Here is a 27,263-nt window from a genome sequence, read left to right on the forward strand (position 1 = left end):
TTTTTATTTTTAGTTAACAGTGAACATTTTTATGGCTTATTAAGATATGACAATCTCTATTTTTTTAAAAAGAATAAAAACATATAAAACTGATGATGAATTTCAGAAAATGTGCTCTAAATATTAATTGACTTATGTTTTTAATTTAAGTGTCACATGTCCGTATTAAAAAAAAATATCCGTAAGGCAGTTAAATAATAAAAATTTATACTTTAGGGGAAAAAAATCAACTTAATGTTATTATATTTATTATTTTAAGAAATAAAACATGCCTTCATATTAATGAATAATTGTTCATCTAATTAATTTTCCAAGTGCAAAGGGTTAAAACTTTTGTTATCATGTAATAAAAAAATTGCAAATCAATATTTAACTAATCCAACTTTTTTCATAAAGTTATATAGCTAATAAATCAAACTTTAGGTCTAACTTCATCTTTTATCAACTGCATTATTATTCTAAATGTATTTTAATATTTGTTATGATCAGTTGTCATTTATCATAAAAGTGTTTTTATATTATTGTAGCAGTAGCACTGTGGAATATTTTCATATAAATTGTGATTTCAAAAAGCTTTTCCTTTTGACAGATTAGAGAAAGGGCCATAGAAAAAATACTCCATTCTTCTCATTCACAGCTTGAATAGAAAGCAATATAATTCCTTTAAATAATAAATATGAGCCCTTAAATTCAATGAAAGATGCTAAACTTTCTTTAATGTGATATTGATTTATAGTTTAATTTCCAGTTGCTACTGAATGTCATAATAATAAATGAACAATTTGAAATGAGTTTTGCTAACTGATTCAGCATTAGGGACTGGTACTCAGAATAATTTTTAAGGCAAACATATATTATATATATATATATATATATATATATATATATATATATATATATATATATATATATATATATATATATATTGTTAAAGACTAAATAATAAAATTTTAAAAAGGTAATTTTTTTTTTTTTTTTTTGCAGGCATAAAGAAATTGTAAGTAAAATTATAATTTTTATTGTAATAATACTCATAATTTCTTTATTTGTATCCTTATTATCCTTATCCTTAATTACCTCCCTTTATTTATAAAATGAAGCATATTTGTAAAATATTTATTACAAAAATCGTGTGTTGGAACTCCTTAAATAAGAACTAAACTAAATCAGGTGCTTATATAGTAGGTTATTAATTAAAAAGCAACTGTTCATAGGATATTTATAAATATTAAGAGTTTAGTACTAGGATAAATGTTATATAAAAGAAAAAAATAATTGAAGATTATTTGCATTATACCTTTTTTTTAGCATTTTTAATAACAGGTTCTTTTGAGGAATCAGCATTTAAAAAAATGCAACTAAAGAAATTAAGTAACTACCAACTTTAGGCTTAAAAGATAACAATTATTTTATATAAAAGCAAGAAAATATTGTTTTTAAAAACTTTTCTATATCTATTTGATATGACCCACCTTTAACAGATTGAAGCAGCAGATACTAAAATCTTTAATATGATTTTTTTTCTATGGTTCAACTTATATTTTTTTCTAAAAAAATTAAAGTTTGCTTTCTTTATATGGCTAAATTATCAAAAAATTGCTTTTACTTAATATTAGGCAAAATAAAAATCTTGATCTTTAATTGAAATAAAGAGGAATATTCTTAATCCACTTTTACCATCGATACCAATAAAGCAATTATTGATTCAGACTTGTTTGAACATTAGTAAAGAAATTCACATTATTCTCATGATTTGTTTGAATTCATTATGATATTAGTTTTAAGTGCAGGCATCCATTTAACAAGCAATGTTGAATTTGTTTTCGAGAGAATAGATACATTTTGAAGTGGATCAGATGAACCTAAAAAAAAATATTAATTAGCGATTTAAAAATTATTTTAATGAAATTTCTTTAATCTGAAAATTAAAAAAAAATATACCTAGGTCTTTTCTTTGAAAACAATTCATACATTAAGAACAGTTCCTCAATATTTAAGAGGAATAGATAATATTGCACCTATAAAAAAAAAAATTAAACAATCACCTCTAGATAGAGTAGTTTGAAACATTCCATCATATCTTCACTGGGTTTGTTCTTTTTGTTAAAAGCTCGTAGTTTGACACTGTAGTTGGAAGATGGATGTAAATTTTTCAGAATGTAACCCTGAACATTAGGTTCTGCTACAGCATCTAAAAGCCAAAAAATAGCATTTCTTTCTAATATAATGTAAAGAATATTCTCAAAATAATAATAAATGAATATATTCTATTAAATATGAAAGGAACAATATATTAAATATGAAAGGTAAAAAAGAATATAAATTTTGTTCTACAAAATATCAAAAATATTTACAAATACCGGTTTAAGTTCTATGCCTAACTTTTTTCAATTTATTTTTCTTATTCTATTTCATTTCAGATATACACAAGTTAATCACAAAACTGATGAACCATTATGAGTAAAAGAAGAAAAAATAAGAATTTGGCCAATTTTGTTCAATTTCTTGTAGAATCAGATAATAAAATAGTATCTAAAAATTCTGAATAGCATTTCTTTATTGCTTAATATTCTAACAATGTCTACACATTTTGAACAATTATATTAAATTACTGATATCCAGTCAATAATTCTATAAAAATTACTGATATCAAGTTCAATTCTATAAAAGTAAAATAGTTATTTTAAGAATTAATTTAAACAAACAAAAAAAATTACAGCTCACTGTTTTTATAGATGTAATGCAAAAAAATTATCGATACTGAACTATTTCTTGATTCATAGGATAAAAAGTATTACAAAAAAAAGTTACATTTCTCATAGGAATAAAAGTATCAATAAATTACATGTGTGTGTGTGTGCATGTTCCAATTTTTTTAAAAATGCAACTCATGAAATGCACATTGTTTTAATCTTTTTTATACCATGCATTGCAATTCAAAGTAAACAAGAACTTTTCAGACATATAGCTATGAAATAAGTGAATAATTTTCTCGATTCTCTGTGCACAAAAATAATATTGGATAATGAACATTTCTGGAAAGGTAATGTTTTTGATTTTTGCATATGAATTTCAATAATTTATGTAATAGATCTGAAAGGGCTAAACCAAAAAGAATTTCCTCAGATAATAAAAATCTTTTATCAACATTGGTTAAAATTAATAGATTTAAATCATAATTTTTTTTTTTAATCTGATTCATTTTCTTATTTTGCATCATATTGTGAGACAATAAATTAACTTTATTTGAAAATAAGCTTTTACGAGAAAACTAACATTGTTTAAGATGAGAAAATAAATCAAAATAGAAAACATCCTTTCAAAACTTTTGTTTTCTCTGCGATAAGTAATTATATATTTATGAATAACAGATTTCTGTGTATTTTAATCCATGTTTCATATGACTCATTATGTAATTGAAATTAGTTCTATGTTCCTCTGTAAAAATGCACTTACTATTTAAAATTGTACACTGAAATACATGAAAATAAAAACATAAAAGATGCATGTTTATCTTTACTTACGAGCTTTAAAGTTGTTACAGCAAACTGAAAATATGGCATTGCATCTGCTACTTCAAAGGCAAAGATTGGTTCCATTAAAACTGATTTAGATCACTGAATTGGTCAATCATAATAACACAGTTTTCTATCAGCACACCAAAATAAAGTATAATTGCCATCCTTGAATCAGTCTTTGACCAAGTCAGGTTATAAAATCCAAATTCAAAAGAAATAAGACTTAATATCTCTGGAAGTATGTGGGACTGTAAGATCATAATATAATATAAATGTGAAATAAATTATAAAATATTGAAGGCATCACAAAGCAATAAAATCAGAACAGTGATTGGCTCTCAGTACTTGCAAAAGAAAAAAAAAACAATTCATTCATTACAGAAGATGCGAGTTAAAAGCAATTAGAATATTTTTGTCACCATTTATTTATAAATTTCTTATGAAAAAAAATTATAAAAGTCACTTACTGAATTTCAATCAATCAAAAGAACAATTAAAATAACTATAAATGTGTCAAATATATTTATTTGGTTCTATAAATAGATTCTTATATTTCATTCATAAATAAATTCTTATATGATTACATTCTTATTTCATGAAGAAAAACAAAAATTTTCCATTTTCTTTTCATTAATAATCTTGCATTACAATTTCTTCTAGAATTATTCATGGATCTGATTATACATAAAACAAACACTTATAAAAAAATTAATTTAAAGCAAGTTTTTTAAAAATATAACTTCTATTTCTTTTATCAATAAAAATTGTTTCATAATTCGATACACCTTCTTTATTAGCAGAATGAATGTGAAAACCGTATGATGTGTTGTTTCGAAAATGTTCTGTTCTAACATAAGAAATATTTCCTGTAATATATTCTGTTATTTTACCAAAATGATGATATTTAATACATTTAATATAATAATAGAAGTCATTATCAATGCAAATTTTACTGGAAATAAGTGGAAAAGAATTGAATAAATTGTTAAAAATTGAAATGTTGCTAAGGAAAAAAATTAATTTCATTTCAATATCTTTAAAAACACTTATTATTGAACATATGTTTGCAAAATTATGACTAAGCATTCATTCATTTTCAATGCATTCTTATTTTAAATTTAAGTATACTAATGGTGCAAAGGAAGTATGTGACTTACATTCTAATAAAGTGTCACTGAATATGAATATGGAATGCTTCATGGTTCATTTCATGAATAAATGAGACACTGAAATACATGCAAAATATGTATGATTATTTTATTCGTCATATAAAAATTTTCTAAGATATATTTACTTTGCAATGATGTATATATAAAGTTAGGTCTCAACCAAAAAAAATAATTTCTAAAAAGCACATCATTATTATTAACACAAATTATTTTCTTCTAGTGAAAAATGCATTCATTATCAACAATTATCTTAACACAAATTATGCCTGAATAATCTTTATTTAAATCTTCATGATAGTCTGAATACGAAAAAGAATTACTTCAAATAATTTTCTTGCTTTGAAAATGCTTATAATAGCAAACCAGGGCAAAATATGATGAAAGTTATAAGTATCTGTATATGATAAAACTATAATTTTAGATGTTTTTAAATTATAATTCTGAAACAATTATTTTAACAATGTACTTTAGTACTTATATAATGAAGTAATTATTTTTCTATTTTGATAAACTGTAGAGCATTTTTATTTTGGTAATTATTATGCTTTGGTAAACTTTTTATTTAAAAATACTTTTATAATACAAAAACTAAGCAGATAATTTGACAAAAATGATTTTTTATATTCCTTTTTTTAACAATTATATTAACATAAATTATGTTTGAATAATCTTTATTTAAATCTTCATGATGGTCTGAATGCCAAAGAGAATTACTTCAAACAATTGTCTCACTTCAAAAATGCTTGTAACGGCAAACTGGGGCAAAATATGATCAAAGTTATAAATATCGCTATATGATAAAACTATAATTTTAAAATATTTAAATTTAAAAATCTGCATTAATTATATTTTTTTCCTTTAATTTTGAGCCAAAGTAAGAGCTACTAAAAGAAGTCAATGTTATATGCTCAGAATTTTTCTCAAATGAAAATATTTCTGAGAAATGTACAATTCTGTGCAATTTAAATGGCGAAAATTATTTTGTTTACATCTGACACAGGGAATGCACATATGGATATTTTCTTCCCAATACTCATAGGTAAGATAATTCTTCAGGAAAAGGTTACTGTTTTTTTAATTCTGTGAGATTACCCTATTTTGCAACTGCAAATTGCAATGAGAACAACAAATCTTGCACCAAAGCTGAGTAAAATTAAAATATTCTGATTAGAATGATGATGTACAGATAAAAATAAATACCCTAATAAACTAATAGAAAATAGAAAATTTAAAGTAAGAAAAATTTTATGATTAGATATGGGGACAACTTATTGGGATAAAGAGATAAAAGCAACATAGAATCAAATGGTCACTAACCAACTCTCAGCTTTCTTGCTTTACTAGTGAAGGATTAGTCATCCAACATGGAGTGAACACCCAATTTGATACCATAGCCAGATGATGAAGAGAATCTTTATCTGTGATTCGTCCAAGTGAGAGCAAACCAATATGTGGAGATCTGAAAGGTGGTTAAATCCTGGACTGATAACTTCCAGATATGCCACTGAGTCCAGCACAGCAAAGACCAGCATCTTTCTGTCAAGATAACCAATCCACTGCCAAGACTGAAAAGCATGCTGCAGCTCTACACACCACCTTTAGCTGAAATATCAGACTTACCAGCAAAGAACTGTCCTGATGTTCGACACCTTACCAGAGATATCTTAAGCTGGCTCTCACATCTCTCTGCTATGATTCGTCAGCCCATTCATGGTATTTGAATGACTCAATATCTCAAAACATATGATAACGACCAACACCAATGAGAAAATGTTCATATATATATGTAATTCCTACCTCTCCACAGACTAAAGACTTGTACCATGTCTTACCTTGTTTTCCAGGAAAGTCATAGATAAGTAAAGTAATGACTTAAAGTATTACTTTTATTCCTTCAGAATTTTACTTTTAAATTTGAATTTTTTTTAAGCGAATTGTTAACAATAAGGTCTAATATTTATTCTGCATCAGAAACTTTTATATTTCATTCACCAATGCTTGTAACTGCATAATATTATAAAATATTATTTTGATTTATGAGTAGTTGTTGTGAGTGTAAAGTGTCAAGTTCTACATACTGCAATAATTAAATATTCATAACATAAACTCTCAAATGCTATAATGTAATAGGATCATAAAGTTGTGTTACAAAGTAGATGAATTGAATATGAAGAGTAGAGGTTTACATATAGAAGTACTTGAATTTCTAAATCATAAATATTTTAAATGCTGTAATAGAAAATTTTGTCAATATTGTGACATTAAATAAATGTATTGTGTATAATGAAAAGAGTTTTATCAAAACACAGCCTAGCAAATTCTTCGATGTTATATATTGTTTTTTTAATATCAATTTATATTTTCTTCATTTCTCTTTCCTTAGTGATAAATAAGCCTTTAAATAAATATATCTTAATAATAATAAATAAGCTTTAAAAATTGTAACAACATTTTTATCTATTGTTTCTACATTCACAGAGTCTTGTTGAATATTTATACTTCTGAATACCTTACTCAGTTTATTAATTAATGTTATATGAGGTTTTTATTATACCTGAATTAGTTGTTCAATTGTGTACTTTTTGTATAATTACAAATTAATCAGTTTAGTAGTTAGTTCAACATAGTATCATATTATAAAATTACAAACAAACCTAAAGGGTACATATTTGTCTCAATCAATAAAATCACTTTTCCCGATTCTTTCTTTTTTAATTTACACACTGTATCCAGATATGATAGAAGTTCAGAAAGATGAATTATTACTCATAATTATAATAAAATTGTATACATATAAAAAATAATTTACACACGCAATATTTTGAATGTTTACAAATCTTATAACTGACTTCAAGATGAAGTTCAATTTTTAATTCCTTTAATAGTTTTATATAATCAAAAATTACCATGACTAGTTCATATTTGTGATACATTTAAAATTGTTATATCTCATGAAAAACTTGCATATCCATTTTGGATTGGTCATGATTGTCTATATGAGATACCTCATATAAAATAACACATAACTTCTGGAAAGAATGCTAATATAGTAAAAACTTCATTTGATAAAACATTTATGGCATTGAGGAAAAGACACAATTATTTGCAATATGAAATTAGTTTTGCAAAGAATCTATTAAGATAAAAATAACATTTGATATTCTGATTATGTTAAAGATCTACTTTAAATATAAATTTAAATTAACATTTATTTTCTAAAACTAATATTGATATATATATTTTTCAATATAGATTTTTCTCCTTACCATATGGATAAGTTTTTATTACAGTTGATATAAATGGACTCCACATATCTTCATCAAAAGTATAATTTGATCTGCATCGCACAGACACATTGTATTTAGAGACAGGAAGCAAATTCTCAAATGTGAAATTTAATTTTTCTGCTCCTACGTCAATAACCTAAAATAAAATTATACAGTAATTATGCTTTGTACTGATCAATAAACAGTACATAACATTATATAAAACATTATAATAAAGATAAAATACTAATAATATGAAAAGGATTCCCTCCTCCAAAGTTGAAGAGAAAAATTTAACTATAAATGAATCGTTTATAAGGTTTATTGAAGTAACTGGTGTAACTGGAGTAAGACTGGCAAAAATTCCATTGAAATGATTGAGTGAGCTTGATTTGGATATTGTAGAAGAAAGAATTGCAGAGAACAGGTATACTATAATGGTTGGAATATAAAAGGAAAATATAAAGGTGTACAATCTAGAATAATTGCTCTAAATTTTCATATAATTTTTGTGCCTTGCCTATCACCTTCTTTTAATTTATTAATTTGTGATGGCACTTCTAGCAGAATATACTGTAATTAATTTTGATATTGCAATGTTTATATTGCTTATTTTCTGCATCTACAAAAATATGAGAAAATTTACAAAAATATTAAATATTCCCCTTAAAACATCATAGGACACTCATTGAGAAGCCAAAATAGATTAAACTATTTCAAACAAAAACAATTGTTCTTGATTGGTTTAATTTAATTTGGTCAATAAAATTAAACTAGAATCCAAAATTTGACACAGCTTTACAGGGAACAAAAGAGAGAGCACATAATTTGAATGTTTCAGAACATTTTCCTGAAAACGAAAAATTATATTCCGAAATAGCTGAAGATAAAGTTAGAGAAAACCTGGTAGAAGACGTTGCAGCGGCCAAACAGGCGATAAATGACTGTTTGTTTCACCAGATGGCGATAAACATCAATCATACCTATGGAGATGAACTTTGCTCTCCAACGAATACGCGTGACTCACTTCCTAGCTTCGCCGGCTTGCTCCGAACTTCTGCCTCGTGCTGGTCGATGGAATTACGGCCAATGTATCATGTTCTGTATTTGTTAATTTAATTTGTAATTAAAATTTATTTTTGTTATCTACATGGCTGGCAGTTTTCATTAAGTAAAAATGTTTTAATACTTTAATTTAAAGTAAATTTGGCAATGTGTGTTAAGCCACGCACCAAAACGTTATATTTAGCACTGTAATTGATACTGCTATTGTACAGATAGAAAATAGAATAAAAAGTATTTCAACTAAATAACTGATTAAAAAAAAACTTTAGAAAAACAGGAATTAGAAAAATGTTCCAAAAACTTTACATTTTCATCGCTGTTATAAAGCTTTAAACCTAATCCAAGAAATTGGTTTGCTATGGGATTTGTTTTGAATAAAAGGGATATAATTAAGAAACAAGACATACAAGATTACCTAATAAATAATAAATATAATGAATGATTTCTAAATATATAAACTGTGTTAAAACTTCTCTTTTCTTTGCCAGTTACTATGGCATGTGCCAAGCACTCTTTCAGCAAATTAAAATTAATAAAGAATTGTTTTCGGTCAAGCATGTGTGCAGAACGTTTAAATGCACTTGCTGCATTAAGCACCGAAAATGAAATTGCAAAATAATTCTAATTTCTCTGAAGTAATGAATAGCAAAAATAAAATCATGCATTAAATAAACATGCAGTAGTAATATATGTTCGCAATTGTATTTTTTTTTTTTTTTTTTTTGCTTTATCAAAAATTTAGAGTTTTAAATGATTTTTCACATTCATGCCCCTTTATAAAGAAGGCTGGCTCTGGTTCTACAAGCCAAACCATCTGACTTAGAGCAATCAAATTTGGCCCAAATATAATTTGGAGTGTAGAAATGTGCAACTCGGAGCAATTTTTTTCAAATTTTAATTAATTATAAATAAGCTAAATCTTGGCAATTCTGCTATAACTTCAAAAATATTATTGCAAAAAAATAAATTTTATACTGTTTCAAAATTAAATATATATACTTTTTTCATGAAACTAATTTCATAGTCACATGAGATTTTGCTAAATTTTAATCAAAAATAATTAATTGTGAAGTTTTTACATGAGAACTACCAAAAAAGATTCCTGCCAAAAATAATTTGTACACCATTTACCAGTTCAAAATTTATCTTTTGAATGATGTCAATTTAGTTGCTTTAAATTTCTTCAATCTACATTTAACTAACTTCTGAACATTTTTTTAAGTATATTTCACAATATTTTCATTCTGAATGAAACCTAAATCATATTTATTGTTTCATCAATTATTCGATCCTGTGATTTTTCTTCCAATGTTGACAGATAAAGAAGGGTTCTATTTAATATTTGTATAGTTTATAAGAGAAATAAGAAAGTGCAGTTACAATACCATTGAAGATACATAAACAGAACATTTACGTTTTTAATTATGCTATAATGTCATGAGATTGATCTCCATCAGAAATGTTTGCATATGCAATAAACAAATCACATTCAAACAATTAAAATATGACTTTAATGTCTGACAATTTGACAGAATCACAAACATAAGATGATTTCAAAGCAATCTAACTGAAATTACATATAAATAATATCTCTGACAAACCTGATGGTCATCAGAGGCAACTAGTTTCAAATAAAATATTTTGTTTGAATATTTTTTTAATTTTATTTTTTAACATCATTATTGATTGAGGAACATGCTCATTGTCTAAAACGAATTCATTTCTTTTTTTATAGCGCACAAAATTTCTTAATCAGAAATCATTCGATTACAAAATGATCCTTATGATAATATGATAAAAGATAATATCCTTAGTTTTTAAATTTATTTAAACTTTTTAACAGTATTTCAAAATGTATCATCAATACTTAAAGCAATTTTCCACATCAAGAATAAACATTAGTAAAATTCTTTCACAGACTTCTATTGATGAGCAAATGTTCCAGCATCATTAAATTATTTACAATTATTTCTTCTATCAAAACACTAATATTGCAATTAGCCCATATATTTCCTATTAGAATGAACTAAAGGAACTGTGTAGGTGGCACAGCTAAGAAGATCAGCAAAGTATAAAGATTCTATTATCATTTTTGTGTTTATACATAGTTTTGTTAGATAGTTTTATCATGTATCAGAAATGATATCCATTTATATCATATTTAAAAAAAATATATAAAATGTATACAAGTTCATTTCTTAATTTATCAAATATATATTATATAAATATTAATGAAAAAAATTTACATATATTACCCTTGGACATTAAACGGAAACTCTGAATATTGAAATAAAACCTTAGTTAACCCATATAATATCATTCAAAAGTCTTGGTATTTAGTTTTAATAATATGCAGAATATTTCATGTTTATCATTATATTTATTTATAAAAATTTACAATGAATAATGTCAAATAATATATCTAATATCCTGTGATAAAGTTAAAATGCATGAAATAAAAAGAAACAATTACTCAAATTCAAGAAGATTCAAAGAAGAATTAAAATTAAAAATATGTTAATTTGGCCATGACATGTAAAATTCCAATTTAGAAAAAATTATTTTTACACATATAAAAAAGATACATTATTTCTGAACAAGTTTGAAGATTAAGTATTTGAAATGTCATAAATTCGTGTTCCATATTTTTATCAACATAAAAGTGATTACGATTTTGATGAAGCCAGTTCATTTTCTAAAGAACTAAATCACGCCTTTTTATGTTATACTGAAACTATGAGATCTGAAAATAAAAATTTTAGTTAACTAAAAGATTTTTCCCAGCTTGTAATTGATACTGCTATGGTCAAAATTATCAGCAGACCTGTCTCAATTAATTTAAGAGAAAAGGAATAAATTCATGAACATGTGAGTGTGGTAAAAATATCCAATTCCTTTAGGTTATTATACCTACATCATTTCAAATCCTAGTATGAATTTTTGTTGCTTATAATTCTTGTGATAGATTCTTTAATTTTTAATGAAATTATTCCCAGGGCTTTGTTTTTTTTTCACACTCAAAAACATTAGTCTAATTTCCAAAAGATCAATTATTTAGAATACTATGGATCTTTTTCTGCTGATTAACAGAAGATAAAATTAATGAAAATGAATGTGATCTTCTTGTCTGATACACCGCAATTTTTCTTAGTCTTCTTTTGATGCTCCAAACTACAAAAGCTGGGAAATTAATTAGTTTCAATATCAATCCGAATAAATGTTTCATAATCCTTTCTTATAAAACTTAACAAAGCCTTTATTAATTAATTTTATGGTTTATTTTATTTTCTAATTATGGAATATAAATCTTACAATTTGATGATTATAGCAGCCAAAATTTCAAAGCCTTTTCTCACAGATTTTATTACTTAATAAAACTTAAATCAAAAACTTACTTAAAATTTTTTTAAATAAACTAAACAACATTAAACAATTTATACCACATTATTTTACTTAAATAGTACAAGAGAATATTGCTAAATGTAGTACATTAATATAAAATTGCAAAAAAGAAAACTTACAGTTTTATTTCCAGGATTGGGTTCAAGTTCTTCAAGCCACACTTGATAAAATAAAGCAGGCTTTTCAAAACTACGAGGAATATTGGGTGGTGACCATTCAACAGTAAACGATTTCTGTCCAACATCTATTGCAGTTAATTTTTCAGGACTATTAGGAATCACTAGAAAATAATTGTTAAATTAGAATTTGAATCATAATAGTATTTTATATATATTTTCTATTTACTTTCTAAGAAACGATTCAGTTTAGAAATGCAAAAAGAAATGGGTTGATGTAACTAACAATATATACCTAAATAAAAACAATTTTATGCATTAAAAACTTTTCAAATCCATTTGATAAAAGAACAATAATGTTTCCTAAATAATCTTTAAAATTTTAGTGATCCACATAAAAGGGAAAATTTAGCAAGACACAATTAAGAATAATGTAATATAGAAAAATATCAGAACAAATTTAAAACTAACGAAGCAATCCTGAGATCTGAAAGAGTAATGTAATATTATATATATATAGTGTAAAATATATATTATAAAGCAGTTTCAAGATCAAAGACAGAGAACACACTTTGAAAATATAAAAACTTCGCTTTTATTCCATCCCGGGAGACATTAAGATAACTCAATTAAATTAAGATAAAATTTAGGAAATTAATTAGGATTAAATTTAATTTAGATCTAGATATATTTATATTTCACATATGTTCAAATTATCAGGCATCATTATTCTTCAACATACATTTGCATAGAATAAACTTTTTAAAAAATATCTTTACTACTGCCCCACCAAAAAAAGGTTTTATTATGTAATCAAGCTAAATATTTTTTGACAGAAATTAATTTGAACACATACTAAAATCAAATACAGATTTTACTTAGCAGGAAGAAATTAAAAAGAAATATTCTTTAAAAGTGGTAACTCAATAACAACTTGACAATCTAGAATAAATTATAAAACACACACACACAACAGAGAATTGACAATTAATATAATACAAAAATATGGAAAAACCTATTGCAAAATGGTCAAATTTGAATATATTCTCTATAGTACCCAAACTGTTATTCCCATTAATAACAAATGTAAGATTTCTTATCATAGTAAAATAAGGTGGATTCGTATCCTCTGTCCACTGACAGAATGTATCATTGTTGGGTTCAGGACAGTGCATACTAATACTAAAAATAAACAAAGAATGCATAAAAAATCAGACTTCCGTGATATTTCCAAAATTACTTATGAATATACAATTATTAATAAATAAGGAGTAATAATACATGATGAGACATATAAGAAATGTAAGCACACAAATATATTATCCAGAATTTAATCATTATACTAAAAAAAAAATTAAATACAGTAAAATATTAGTTTATTTTTCAAAAGCTAGAGGAAAAAATTCTCATCAAGCTGACATGTTGTGGATAAATAACATTTTCTCATTAGTCTGTCAGTTACTAAAAAAATATTCAAATATTTCAAGGAAAGCAATCTAGTTCTGAGAATTTGATAACATAAATCAGTTTAATGGCTTTTGTTGTATTTAGTGAATTTCATATTAGTTTTGGCTGCTGTAAAATTATTCGTGTTTTTCAATTTTTAGTTTTTCAATTTTAGAAAATTAGTTTTAACACTATATACATTAATAATTGGCAGGGCATTCATATTTAAATAGAAAATATTCAGCTTACATTTTTTTCTCTGCAAATTGATTAAATACAGAACTATTGGATATATTCTGGTCAGCAAATATTTTAAAGATACAGTAGACTTCTGATTATCCGCGGAGCGGATTATCCGCGCCTGCCGCACTAAGTTCTTTTTTTTTGCTTCCAAGCAAAGAGAAAATGCTTCCAAACCAAAAAGCAAACGCAAATGACTGATTTCTTCAAAAAGGTATAGTTTTACAGTTATGCTTTTGTAATTACATAATACATTACAGTATTAAAACAGTACATATGTATTAATTTTTCTGTGTATCCTTGACGCCTCTCGTAAGTACAAAGCCCTTTTCTGTTTTCATTAACAAAATGCATTTTAGGTTAGTTTTGAGTGATATACTAAAATATTAAGCGTGAGTTAAACATTTCCTGCTGTTTATTTTACGTTTTATTGTACATAAAACGATTTTTCAAAGTTGGAATGACTGTTTTCTCTTTTGCTATACCCGTTTTTAGCTTTTTTCGAATTATCCGCGAATTTTTGTTATCCACGGCGGCCGCGCCACCCAATTCCGCGGATAATCGGGAGTGTACTGTATCTCTTTTGCTTTTTTTTCAATAGTTAATATAACTTCTTTTTTATGATTTTGAAAATTTGTACACTAATCTATCTCATGAAAAATTAATAGATGTCTGTATTTTATATATATATATATATATATATATATATATATATATATATATATATATATATATATATATATATATATGGTGAATATTTAAATAGAGATATTATTACAAAAAGTAACTGGCCTGAATTATGTAAATTTAATATTTCTGAAAACTATGCTTTTAATGGAATTAATTTTTATAAACAAGTACAGGGAATTCCAGTGGTAACAGGTTTCTCAAGTGCTTTAGCCAATATTTTCCTACAATATTATGAGAAAAAAATAATTCAACACAATTTAATAAACAGTTGGAGATTTATTAATGACTTACTTTTGAAAAACTTAGATAATGCTAATGTTGTTATTGATAGTTACGCAAAAGACTTAGTTTAAACTAAAACTAACGAAAATCAACATAAAGCTACCTATCTAGATTTAAAAATAAACATTTCTAATGGGAAAACTTTAGTAGGTATTTATGATAAAAGGGATAAATTTAACTTTAAAGTAATTAAACTTAGTAATTACCATTCTAATTTAAACTCTAAAGTTTTCAAAAATTTGATTTTCACACAATTTAATAGGATTTAAAAAAAATGTAATAACAAAATCTCTTATATTGAAGCAACAAAAAATCTCATTAAAACTTAACTACAAATGATTTTTCCAAAAGCTTTAGCAATATAGAAGTTTTAATAAGAGAGGGTTTATCTATTTTCTTTTTATCTGTTTACTATTTCTTTTTCACAGCTAAGCTTTCAAGATAAGCTTTCTAGTTTATTCACTTTGATTTTTAAATCAATAGATGGTTCTGAGATCATTCAATTATTTCTTATAATGACGAGGCACTTTGACCAAGCGTGATAGGTGAATGTAGTTTTAAAAATGGGAAAATTAAATTTAGTTTAATTCTGAGTGTCTGCACTGAAAGGTTTATTTTCTTCTCAAAGTTTTTTGGGTTTTACTTTCAACTGGTATGTGCTTTGCTTTCATATTTTAATGATGTCTTTTGGTTTTATGATTAAATAGTCTTTTTGTAGTTTTATTTTATTCAATTTTGCAGTGGTCTTGCTTCAATTTTTAAAAAAATTTTGAAATAATATTTTGTTTGTTATTGTACAATTTATTGTCTTTGATTTTGTGATACTAACTATTATCAAACCTCAATTTCTTGGGATTTTCAGGTCACGAGGGGTCAATATTTTGGACGAAGGCCAGACCCCTCACAGAAAAAAAATCCCTGGTTTGAACCCTTACCAGAAGGTGACCCTTGAAAAAGTCTTCAGGCTGGATTCGTCTTTTTTTTTTTGGTTCCCTTTTTTTACATTTAAAATTAACATTTACTTCTATTTTGGTTAAGTTCATATCTGTTTTAGTTGTAGCAGCATTAACACTCTCTAAATACAATGTATCTAATATTAGTTTGGCTTAGGATATATTTATATTTTATTGTTCATAATGATTCCTTTCAGATTGATAGTTTCTTATTCCATTGATGCCTTATTTATCACTCTCTTTGAACTATTTTGCATACTAACAGCATACAATTTTGAATATTAATCACAAAAATAAAAACACACAAAAAAATTTGCAAAAGATTTACAGAAATCTATCTCCATAAAACTGGCAGATAATAAAAAGCCATCTCAGTATATATTCATCACACAAATGAAACATTACGATAATTAATATAATTAGTTTTAGAATAGAAAGTATATTAACAATTGTAGTATGAAAATTCATAAAAAAAATAGAAAAATAAATTACACTAAAGAAAACAAATTCCTTTTCTCAGAAAAACAAAATAAAAAATTACAGTTATAAGAAGTTCTTTAATATGCATCTCAGAAAAAGAAAATCAAAATAAAATTTTACTTTTCAGGTCAAAAAACATTACATTTTTATGATTAATTTTAAATCATTCCAAGGTTAAGTAATTTCAGAGTGCAAAGAGTTAAATAATTCGAACTATATGCAATATGGAAGATCTATGAAATATTGAATACCAAAATAACTTAAGTAATATTTAAAACTAGACACACAAAAATACAAAATTGTAATAATTGTTAAATAAAATATAACAAAAAGATATAATTATTTCAATAAAAAAATTGATTTTCTTTCAAACTAATTTTTACACAAGAGAAGTCCATTTTCTGATATAGCTTTTATATAAAAAAAATAATGTTAAGCTTACATTTAGAAACTTATCAATACTTGTTAAGTTCACAGTTTAAATACCAATTTTTTTTATCATTAATGTAAAAGAAAATTAGAACTATAAAATCTAATCATCTATAACTGACAATGTATAATTAATTTTCATAAATTATTAGTCTTTCAATTGTCATAATTACTAGAAAAACAAATAATTAGCACAAACTCACTCATCAGAAAGTAGATTAACTGTCAATGTATAAGTAGTTTTTATATAGCTCGATTCAATCTCCCATGTACAAGTCAAATTGTCAAAATTTCTGCTGATGCACTTGAAGTTACTCACGTTTTTGGGGGGATCTGGAAAATTATTAATTCATTCAAAAATATTGATTGCACACTCAAAATAATTTGGTTAGAAATATAGGGCTAGACAATAAAGATATACTTTTATACAAATTAATTTCAGGTGACAAGCTTTGATACATATATATATCAAAGATTTTAAATTAAATTAATATGGGTGTGTATAAGATTTAGATAGAAAGTTTTTCAGTTGAGTGGTTGAAAAGAAGAAAAATTTGAAATTTTCAATTATTTTATCTATATGATCTGTCCATGGGAAGAGTGATGAAATGCATCTGTCTACAATCAGACATAAGAGAAAAGTGTGAAAAATTTTTCTCTAAGTGCCTGTACTTGGGATTTAAGGATTTCTTTGACATGTTGATTTAGAAAAGAGAATCTTGGGTATGTTTGTCAATTATACAGTGACAATAAGTATTTTTATCCCTTCACTTAGAGCAAGAGAAGTAGCCATTTCTTAGACCCCATGTTAGAAATAACTAAATAAGAAAAAGTGAAAATTGGATCAGAAATAAAAAGAAGTAGAATAAATTACTGTGAACTAATTTGAGATAAAAATTAAGAAATTCATTAGGATTTAATTTCGATTAAGAGATATCAAGATACACCTATATATACCCATACACACGTGTGTATATTGGTAGCTTTTAACTAAGGCAAACAGCAATCCATGAGCAAGATGTAACAATTAAAAAATTGCATAATTAGTAGATCCTGGTTGACACTAGATTACTTGACACTTGACTGATGAGCTTTTAGATATGCAACAATAGCTCCATTTATTGCATTATTAATAAATGTTTAAAGCAACATTTATTTTTTTCAATTTTTATAGAGTTTTATAATAAATTAACTAGCACGTCTTTTTTTTCCCCTTGCATTTTCTTTTTGCTCATTTATAAGAAAAGTTTCTATAAATTATTTATGTACCAATTATTCAGAATTAGTATACATTTCTGGACATTTTGTATTTGAAAATAAAGTAAAAAAATAAGTAAACACATAATTTTTCTACAGCAGAATATGCTAGTTATTTTTTAAATGTTATGTTATATTTAAAATTTAAAAAGATGTAAAACCATCCTTTAACATTGTTTTATAAAATTAATAGTAAAATTAAGCCATATATTCTCAAAAATTTTGTGCAATACTTTTTAACTTAATGCATGTAAAATATTTTCTAAATATTTACAAATTTATATGTAGCGAAATATTACCTGAATTTTGAATAATATATTATCTTTCATATATTAAACATACAAAATACAATAATACATTACAAGTTTTTATACAATACAAATACAATAATACATTATAAGTAGTTTGAAGAGAAAAAAATGTTTTTAAGTGACATAATGAATGCATTTTAAATAATAGTATTTTGAAATTAAAAACATCAAAGTTTAAAATCTGATATCAATACAGGAATACATCTCCCCTCATCAAGTTGAAACCTTAATTCATAATTTTTATCCATATGAAAAATTAAACTTACATCCAACAAAAACCTTTGTGCTGCATACAAGATGTTTGCTGTTGTCAGGAAAAACAATTTGACAATGATACAATCCAGAATCACTCACATTAGCATTGGGTATTCTCAACTGTGATGTAAGCTTATCTATTTGATGAGTATAACTGGAAAATATCTGGTGATTACTATCTCTTTGGAATATCAAGTATGATGAATTTACAGAAACATTGATGTTTGGAAGAATTCCAGATTCGAGAATGCAGTCAACAATCAAATCAGAGCCAACATTGAGATCATAATCTGAAGTTGTGTCTAGAAAAAGATTTTTAATAAGTAATTAAAAATACAATTTTTGGCAATATATAGATCAAATGAATTGGATATTTCTCTCATGCAATTTATTAAATGGTATATTAAAGGAACATTTTTTTAATGAATATTTAAAAGCAAAGAAACATGAATACTTTATAGCAAGAATGCATGAGTGTTAGAGCAAGAATATAAGAGTTTTTAAGATAAAATAAACATAAGATCTCAAAACAAAATATTAAACTGCTAAAAACCAAAAATATACAAGTACTAAATATAAAGTTTTTTAGTTACGGATGCAATAGAATACAATATACTCAAAATGTAAATATTTGAGTTGTAAAAAAACATGAATTTTTGAGTTAGAAAAAGAGTATGACCTACAAGTAGAAAATGATTGAGTGTGTATTCACTTTACATATCAAACAATTCATTCTTTTTTGGAAAATTTTTAAATTCTGAAAATATTACAAATTAATTAAACTTTTATACAAGTGGCCTTTCAACACAAGATATAAAATGCTATTTCTACAATATTTCTCAGGATTCCGAACACAATGCATCATAATGATATCAAAAGATTGCTGATGAGAATAAAGTTTGTACCGCCACTGGTGTTACATAAGTGAAAAATTCATTTGGAAATAATTCACGATTTAGAAAATATCTTAACAATATTTATAAGAATTTTATACATATAGAGAATAATAAAATGCATTTACTACATAAATATTGCAGCAATAAAAAATATTGAAACATATAAAATGCACCTAGGATACACTTCAGTTAAAGTGCAAATTCAGATTATGCTTGGCGCGATTTTCAAAATCGTCAACATGGCGTGCTTTCACATTTTTTATCCTGGATTCGCGACCTCTCCAAAAGATAATAAACTATACAAGTGCTAAGTATATTATCGAAAAAGAGCTAAATAAGTGGACAATTCAACACCTTAATCTATATTTTGTCATCGATCTTCGATAGAAATCGAACTACCTCGCTTGAATATGCACTACGTAATTCGATTTGGAAACAAATAGTAATTTTGATTTGAAAGCCTTATGAAAATGAAGATGTTGACTTTTATTTGAAACAATAACATGTCTTGGTTAGCTCAAATCTTACAATTTAAAAAGATTCATTCACAAGATACAATATCATTAGCTCTGTTGCTATAGAAACAAAACAAATCTGTTTTAGATAGTTGGAAATGTTGAAAAGTTTATAACAAAAGTGAAGCTAGGCATTTTTTTCTTTTTTTTTTTTTTTTCTGTTTGTATGGAATTATTCTGCACAGTTTCATCCAAGAAAAGATTCCAAATTAAGGCAAAATGCTGCTTTCGCTACTTGAATACTTTAGCTGCTTTCGCTACTTGAATTAAAACAAGTAATATATATTAAAAAATTTAAGTCAATTCCTACTTAGGTCAAAAAAAAATTTATTTCAGTTACTTTTCATTAAATAATTACAATTAATGTAAATATGTATATAAAAATGACAGAATTACAATATTAAGTAGCAAAATAGAGCTTGTCGAATACTTGGTGACATGGCAACAGATTTGACGAGTTTGGCGACCAAATAGAAATTACTGGACAAATTTAATTAATTAATTAATATTTGAAAAAAACTGTATTAATATCAATTGTCATCCACTACAAGTTTTAAAAAATGTATCTGAACGTGAGTGGATGAATAAAAAGTACTTTATTAACGATTGAAAATTTGAACAAGATATATAAATATATATAGGGAGAGTGTGAGCTAATAATAGAACTTCAACACATATTTACAATCATGACCCTAAATAAAGAAAATTAATTACAACCATTGAGGTTTAAAAGACCTGAGAAAGTTACAATATAAAAGAATACCTTTAAAAATGAGGTAAATTAAGAAAATAATCATTTTTATTAATCATGAAAAGTTTATCACTTTTAAATTATAATTTACTAATTTTCACCAGATAAATTTCTTCCACTCCAGGCCAATGGTGGAGTGGAACTCCACCAAGCAACAAGCAATAAACTATATTACACAAAGAGCTTCTAAAGTTTTAATTTAGTGTTGAACCCAGGTGTACAGCACTTTGCATAATATTATACAATACGATATTATACTATTCATAGTTCAACAATATCATTCATTATCGTGAGTATGGATTAAAAACATTGAATATATGTGTGCTACTAATGAGGAGGGATGGTTATATTAAATTAACGTCGGGCTCCAAAGATGATAAGCCACACTTTTTTACAGGATATCGGGATTTTGTTCCGTCATTTCATGGCAAAATATATCTTGATTGTATCCTCACTACAGACTCACCCCGACTTCCACATTAATCAATGAGAGAATGTCTGACCTTCGACAGAAAATTTAGAGCACTATGATATGTCGATTCTAAAATCGAAACCTAATCATTAGATCACAATATCTTTTACTCAATCACACAAAACTAATTCGTTTTATAGTGCCAGACAAAACTAAGAAGGAAGAGAGAATACACGTAGCTATTTACTAAGGTCTATCCAAAAGCCTGCTATCCTCTACTGTCTCCTCACTTTAGCTGTACCCAATTGCCGATTCACTACTGTACAACTGGCTACTCGACACACTACTAGATGCTGCTTCAATATTGTCTCCAAGCCTAGGCATATGGCTCAGTTCTCAGTCCACTAATTACTTGAGCTCCACTCATCGCGTGCAATTCTTTGATTATCTATACGACTCAACACACGCTCGTTACACGACAGACTCCGTCTTGGTCTGCCGGGCTTTTATAGTTTCCGGAGAAGGGCATAGAAGATTGTCGAAGAATCATGAAAATTCATCTCCTATTGATCCTATCACCAAAATTTTTGACGATTCTAGTATCATCCATTTTGTCGTCAAAGTCGCTAAGCCAGAAGATCACTGATCCGGCATCCGATCAGCATGCAACAGAGCTGACCGTAAATCCATCTTTCCTACGATGGAACTAAATGTGCTGGGAAGCAACATTATAGATTCGTAACAATATCATTGAATACCTAATGATAGCTACATTAATATCATTGCAATAATTCTTCTTCAATAATCTAACAAATATTTCTTCTTTGAATTTTTATCACCAAGGTAACCAATTTAATTGCATGCCAATTACTGATTTCTAAACCGTTATAGATAGGTGGGTATTTCCATTTGGAAAAATATGCCCTTAACGAAGAAAAGAAGTTATTCTATTTGGGTCAGTAAATTCGCAATGTTGAAAAAGTAACTAAGTATAAATTTTATATAATCATATCTAATAAAATATTCTTGAACACGCAAATATTTTAATCAAAACAATTCTATTCTTCTATGATTAAAACTCTTTGAATTATGACACTTTATCAATATTTTAAACTACTTTAGATCTTTCAATGGCCACCTCGATGAAGATACGCTAGTTAAAGGGCGAATCTTACTCAAGAGTAGTAGTTGATTGATTTAAAAATAAAATTAAAAGTTTCAGAATAATCTCACTTTTTTATTTAATACATTAGTAGATAAAGAATTTTTTACTAAATGTGAATATAAGGAGAGGAGAACTATAAAAACATTATATTTCATTATTAAAATATAAAGTGTATATTAGACTGTTTGAAAATTTATATTTCATTATCTTTTTTTAGCAATAAATTTATTGATTAGAACAATTTTAAATACATACTTTTATGTAATTTAAAGACTTTTTTTATTGAACCTTATGTTTATCTCTAATAGTTTTGAATTTACCTATTGGGCCGGGATTAAAGTAAACACTCTTTTCCTTCTCATTATTAAATAGATCGAATTATCTTTGATAATTTTATTACAATAAGCTAAAATTACCTTTGCAATAATCCTTCTGGATTTTCCTTTTCTTTTAAGGATCTTGCAAAGGAAATTCCCAATTTTCACTTTCGTTTTGAATATATATATATATATATGTATAACTGCTACTACATAAAGATTTTTTATTTATAGAAATTAGTGAAGTCAAAGTAAAACAAAGGACTTTTGAGAACGATGTATTGAAGAAGAATATGATCATTTTAATTTTGATAATAATAAAAATAAAAAAGTTTCAAAAAGTCTGTTTTATGAATGCAATGTAGAAGAAAATGTAATTTTTAAAAATTAAAAACATAAATGTCAAAATAAATTCATAAGAGCATCCGTCACCTCTAAAATACTGTAAGAAAATTGGAAATTTAACCACATTTATAATTCATTTTGATTTTCAATGAAATTAAATTTTCTTTCGTACGATTATTTATTGTATAATGGTTAAATTTCTTTATAGTATTATTTTCAACGCACCACATTCTTATAATTTTGCTTTAATGTTTTTATTTTTTATTTTTAAAAAGTTTCTTTTTTCGTTTAGTACACTAATAATCTAGTGTTTTATTTATATTATATTTTTTTTTTCTTTTTACTATTTATTTATTATTATTATTTTTACTTTTGAGCCTTTAATAAGCAGAGTGATTCCAAAGACTTTCTTTAATTACAAGAAATTGAGAGAAAAAAAACCTTTTATAATTTGGTTAATGGTTGTTTCGATATGATGTAAAGACATTTAAAAAGTTTTTAATAAAACCACTTCATTGGTTACTTTTGTTGATCAAAGAATGCCAATTAGGTATTCCAGTTGTCACCAACTATGTACATCATTTCAACATCAGTACGTACTATAACTATCGCACTAGACACGACATCTGTAATCCTAACCTTGAGTGTATCAATATCTGCAATTCGTATTGCAAATATTCTGCCTTTTATGTAACTCCACAATTGTCAGTGAACAGAAACATCTGTTTTGAATTCATAGAAGCAAAGAACACATTGAACCTTTCCCTTCCAAACCTTGAGTGTATCAATATCTGCAATTCGTATTGCAAATATTCTGCCTTTTATGTAACTCCACAATTGTCAGTGAACAGTAACGTCTGTTTTGAATTCATAGAAGCAAAGAACACATTGAACCTTTCCCTTCCTAACCTTGAGTGTATCAATATCTGCAATTCGTATTGCAAATATTCTGCCTTTTATGTAACTCCACAATTGTCAGTGAACAGTAACGTCTGTTTTGAATACATAGAAGCAAAGAACACATTGAACCTTTCCCTTCGTAGAAAGAATTTTGATAACAATCGAAAGTAAAATCACTATTTGAGCCTTATTTGCGCTATCTGCTAAGCTAAAAAATTATGAAGATTATTTCATAGTAGAAATAATCTTCATAATTGGAATAAATTATATAAACAATTATTTTTTTTATATAATCAGGAAAAGACTTTATGGGTACCCTATATTTTATAATACATCATTATAAATTTTTTGTAACATTTATAAATAATATTTTCTCTGATTCCTTAAAAGATAGCACCACTTTCATGGATTCAAATTTACTTAAAATCAATTACTTACTGATAATTATGTAATGAAAACATCAAAATATTGTATAATTATTAAAAAGGTGCCACTAAATAAAAAAAAATTAATAATCTAGAAATAGAAATTACGTAAGCATTGATTGTACATTTATCACATTTTTATAAGATGGAACAAATCGACTTAAAGTGTGTGAAAATTTTATATATATAATCATTCTTACATCCATACTGCAAAGATCCAGGACCCCAGCAAGATCTCGAAGTTTGTACAAAAGCAAAAAAGAAGAGAATCGCCCATATTACATCGAGACTTCGCAGACAATTCATTCCAACGTGCAATTTTATACAGAGAAGAAGAGCTTATGTTATAGATTTCAACTGTATAATACAAAACCTGTTACGTATCTCCTATTTAACAAGCTAATGAGATGTTCCAAAATCAGAAATATTAGGATGCTCCATCATTTTTTCATGAAGTCGTTCAATATGCTTCGAATTCATTTCTGAAAAGGAAAAGTGACAAGATTTCATTTTTTTAACAGAACAAGGGACCAAACAAATATATGTCATATAAATTAAATATTCGAGGACTTTCCCACTAAGTATGAGCAATAAAAATTTTCTATCAGAGGACCAATACAAAATTATTTTCGATTTAAAGTTGTTTAATAGATTTAGTTTCAAAATTTTCAGTAGAAAGTTATTAATCATTGGAATAAAAGATAACATTCTTTTTCTTTCCTCTTTAAAAAGATATTGTTTAAAATTAAGCTGCATTCTATATTTTTAATAAAACGAATTGAAGGTAACCCAAAATCTTTTTTACCAAGTTTTTTAATCAGACGGATTTAAAAATTTGATTGTTAAGTCTGATTTAAATATTTGTCTGAAGTAATATTCTGATGCTTATAGTCCTTGTTCATGTTCAAATTCATTTACAATTCTCACTGATATTACCTAAAAAAAATTAAAAAAATGTTTCCTATTTTATTCATCGGAAATTTATTCAATATTAGACAATAATATAAATTCAACTATTATTACAGCAGAAGTATATCAATAACTCACGCCTTGGAGCATTCAGTTGATGTTTAAACTTACATGAAGCTATCGTTAACCCTCTTCTTATTATGGAAGAAATTGATAATAGAAAACGAAAAAGTATAAATAGACGAATATTCAGTAAATGTACAAATGTTGAAAAAAAATAAAAACTAATGCTTTCAAATGCTTTTAATTAATCTGATATATAATTTTTGAGTTACTCCTTTTTTTTAACAAAGGACAATATTTGTTATACTAATTCCTTTATAAATGGATCAAAATAAAATATTCTTAAGATTAACATACTTGTATCGCTATAATTAAAAATACATTTTCCACATTTCGTATGCAAATCTTTGTAACTCTTTTCACACATTACCGGATATTACAAAAAAGAAATTATTGCCTTTAGTTTAAAGATATTGTACGATATTTTTGCATTATTATTCTATATTTCGTATGATTCAGAGTACCGTGAAGATATTGTACAAATATTGTCGAACATCTTGTGCTATTTAAAGTTTTATATTCTGAGAACTGTAATCAATATAGTTCTGTATAAATATGAACCGGTACTATTTGAACGAGAATTAAAAGAATTCCCATAGTATCCAAGTAGCATAGAAGTGCAGTGGACTTTTTTTATAGCCAGGAGTTCACATATATTGTACAAAACTGTATAATATTAAACAACATTCGCAATATTATATAACGTTGTTGAATATTGTATAATATTATATCACACAATATTGTACAATTTTGGGGAATATGTTAGCTATGTAGGATGTTTATATATAAATCCTTTTTTGAATACAGAAATATTTATACATGGCATTTTCACCAATGTTAATTCACTGATACAAATATTTTAATACTTAAAACATAAATTATAGTACATAACACATAAATTCCAAAAGCTTACTTAGTTCACATTCATGACTTTATTCATAATTTTTTTATAGTGGATGAATGTAAAAACTGCGGACTCGAACTTTTAAACACAATACAATATTGTTTTGAAATATATATATATATATATATATATATATATATATATATATATATATATATATATATATATATATATATATATATATATATATATATATATATATATATATATATATATATATATATATAACGGGCCAATTCTTACTAGTTTTTATTTATTTTTAATCAACTAATTTCTCGCAAAGAATAATTGACAAAGTATTTTAAAGCAATTCTTACTTCTTATCCGAGATGATAATCACTGCCATCCAATTTTAGTTTACGAACTTTAATATGCGATGGCGTTTTAAAATCCAGGCCTCCGTTTTTAAATCGTGTCCAATGTAAATATGAATACTTATGATCTAGAGCTTTTCAGCGGTCACTGAAACATTATTTTACGTATAAAACAGAGGAAATACTAAAAAATGGAGTCCAAAACAAAAGAAAACAGAAACAAATTGTCACGATAAAAACACTTTTACAAGGAAGAGTTTAGTTATGGAGTTCCTGGATCAAAGCAGGAAATACGTTCAAATAAAGTTGTTGAAATTTTGATAATCTGATAGGAAGTGCTTACTTATGCAAAGGAAGCTCAGCTTTGCAAATTCTATCACTATCCTTCACTAGAAAAGAGAGCATTTT

General features: G+C 25.8%; 1 protein-coding gene and 1 long non-coding RNA gene across 2 annotated transcripts in view; one reads left to right on the top strand and one right to left on the bottom strand.

Moving 5' to 3' along the window:
* The window catches only part of LOC129963795 (uncharacterized), a 51,160-nt gene extending 48,676 nt beyond the window's left edge, over window positions 1-2,484 (top strand). Inside the window, exon 3 of the long non-coding RNA XR_008784018.1 lies at window positions 2,421-2,484. This is a non-coding gene — a long non-coding RNA (uncharacterized LOC129963795). The remainder of the gene's footprint in view (window positions 1-2,420) is intronic.
* On the bottom strand, window positions 1,031-27,079 carry LOC129963794 (leukemia inhibitory factor receptor-like). The gene is made up of 11 exons (XM_056078355.1): window positions 26,859-27,079; window positions 24,806-25,087; window positions 18,891-19,181; window positions 17,260-17,389; window positions 13,552-13,718; window positions 12,540-12,700; window positions 7,954-8,110; window positions 4,676-4,744; window positions 3,525-3,766; window positions 2,046-2,191; window positions 1,031-1,862 (listed from the first exon to the last, which is right to left on the bottom strand). The coding sequence occupies exons 2-8, from the start codon at window positions 24,909-24,911 to the stop codon at window positions 4,722-4,724; spliced, it is 1,035 nt and encodes a 344-aa protein (XP_055934330.1). The 5' UTR covers window positions 24,912-25,087; window positions 26,859-27,079; the 3' UTR covers window positions 1,031-1,862; window positions 2,046-2,191; window positions 3,525-3,766; window positions 4,676-4,721.
* Window positions 27,080-27,263: the final 184 nt, after the last annotated feature.

Source organism: Argiope bruennichi, chromosome 3 (genome assembly GCF_947563725.1).
Source record: "Argiope bruennichi chromosome 3, qqArgBrue1.1, whole genome shotgun sequence".
Lineage (NCBI taxonomy): Eukaryota > Metazoa > Arthropoda > Arachnida > Araneae > Araneidae > Argiope > Argiope bruennichi.

Excerpts from the sequence above, each read along its gene's own strand:
- LOC129963794 (XM_056078355.1), bottom strand. The coding sequence starts at position 24,911 with ATGAATTGTCTGCGAAGTCTCGATGTAATATGGGCGATTCTCTTCTTT. Across the intron at positions 13,719-17,259 it reads GTTAATCTACTTTCTGATGA|TATTAGTATGCACTGTCCTG; the intron begins GTGAGTTTGTGC and ends GTTTATTTTTAG. Across the intron at positions 4,745-7,953 it reads AATAAAAACTTATCCATATG|TGTCTCATTTATTCATGAAA; the intron begins GTAAGGAGAAAA and ends CATGTATTTCAG.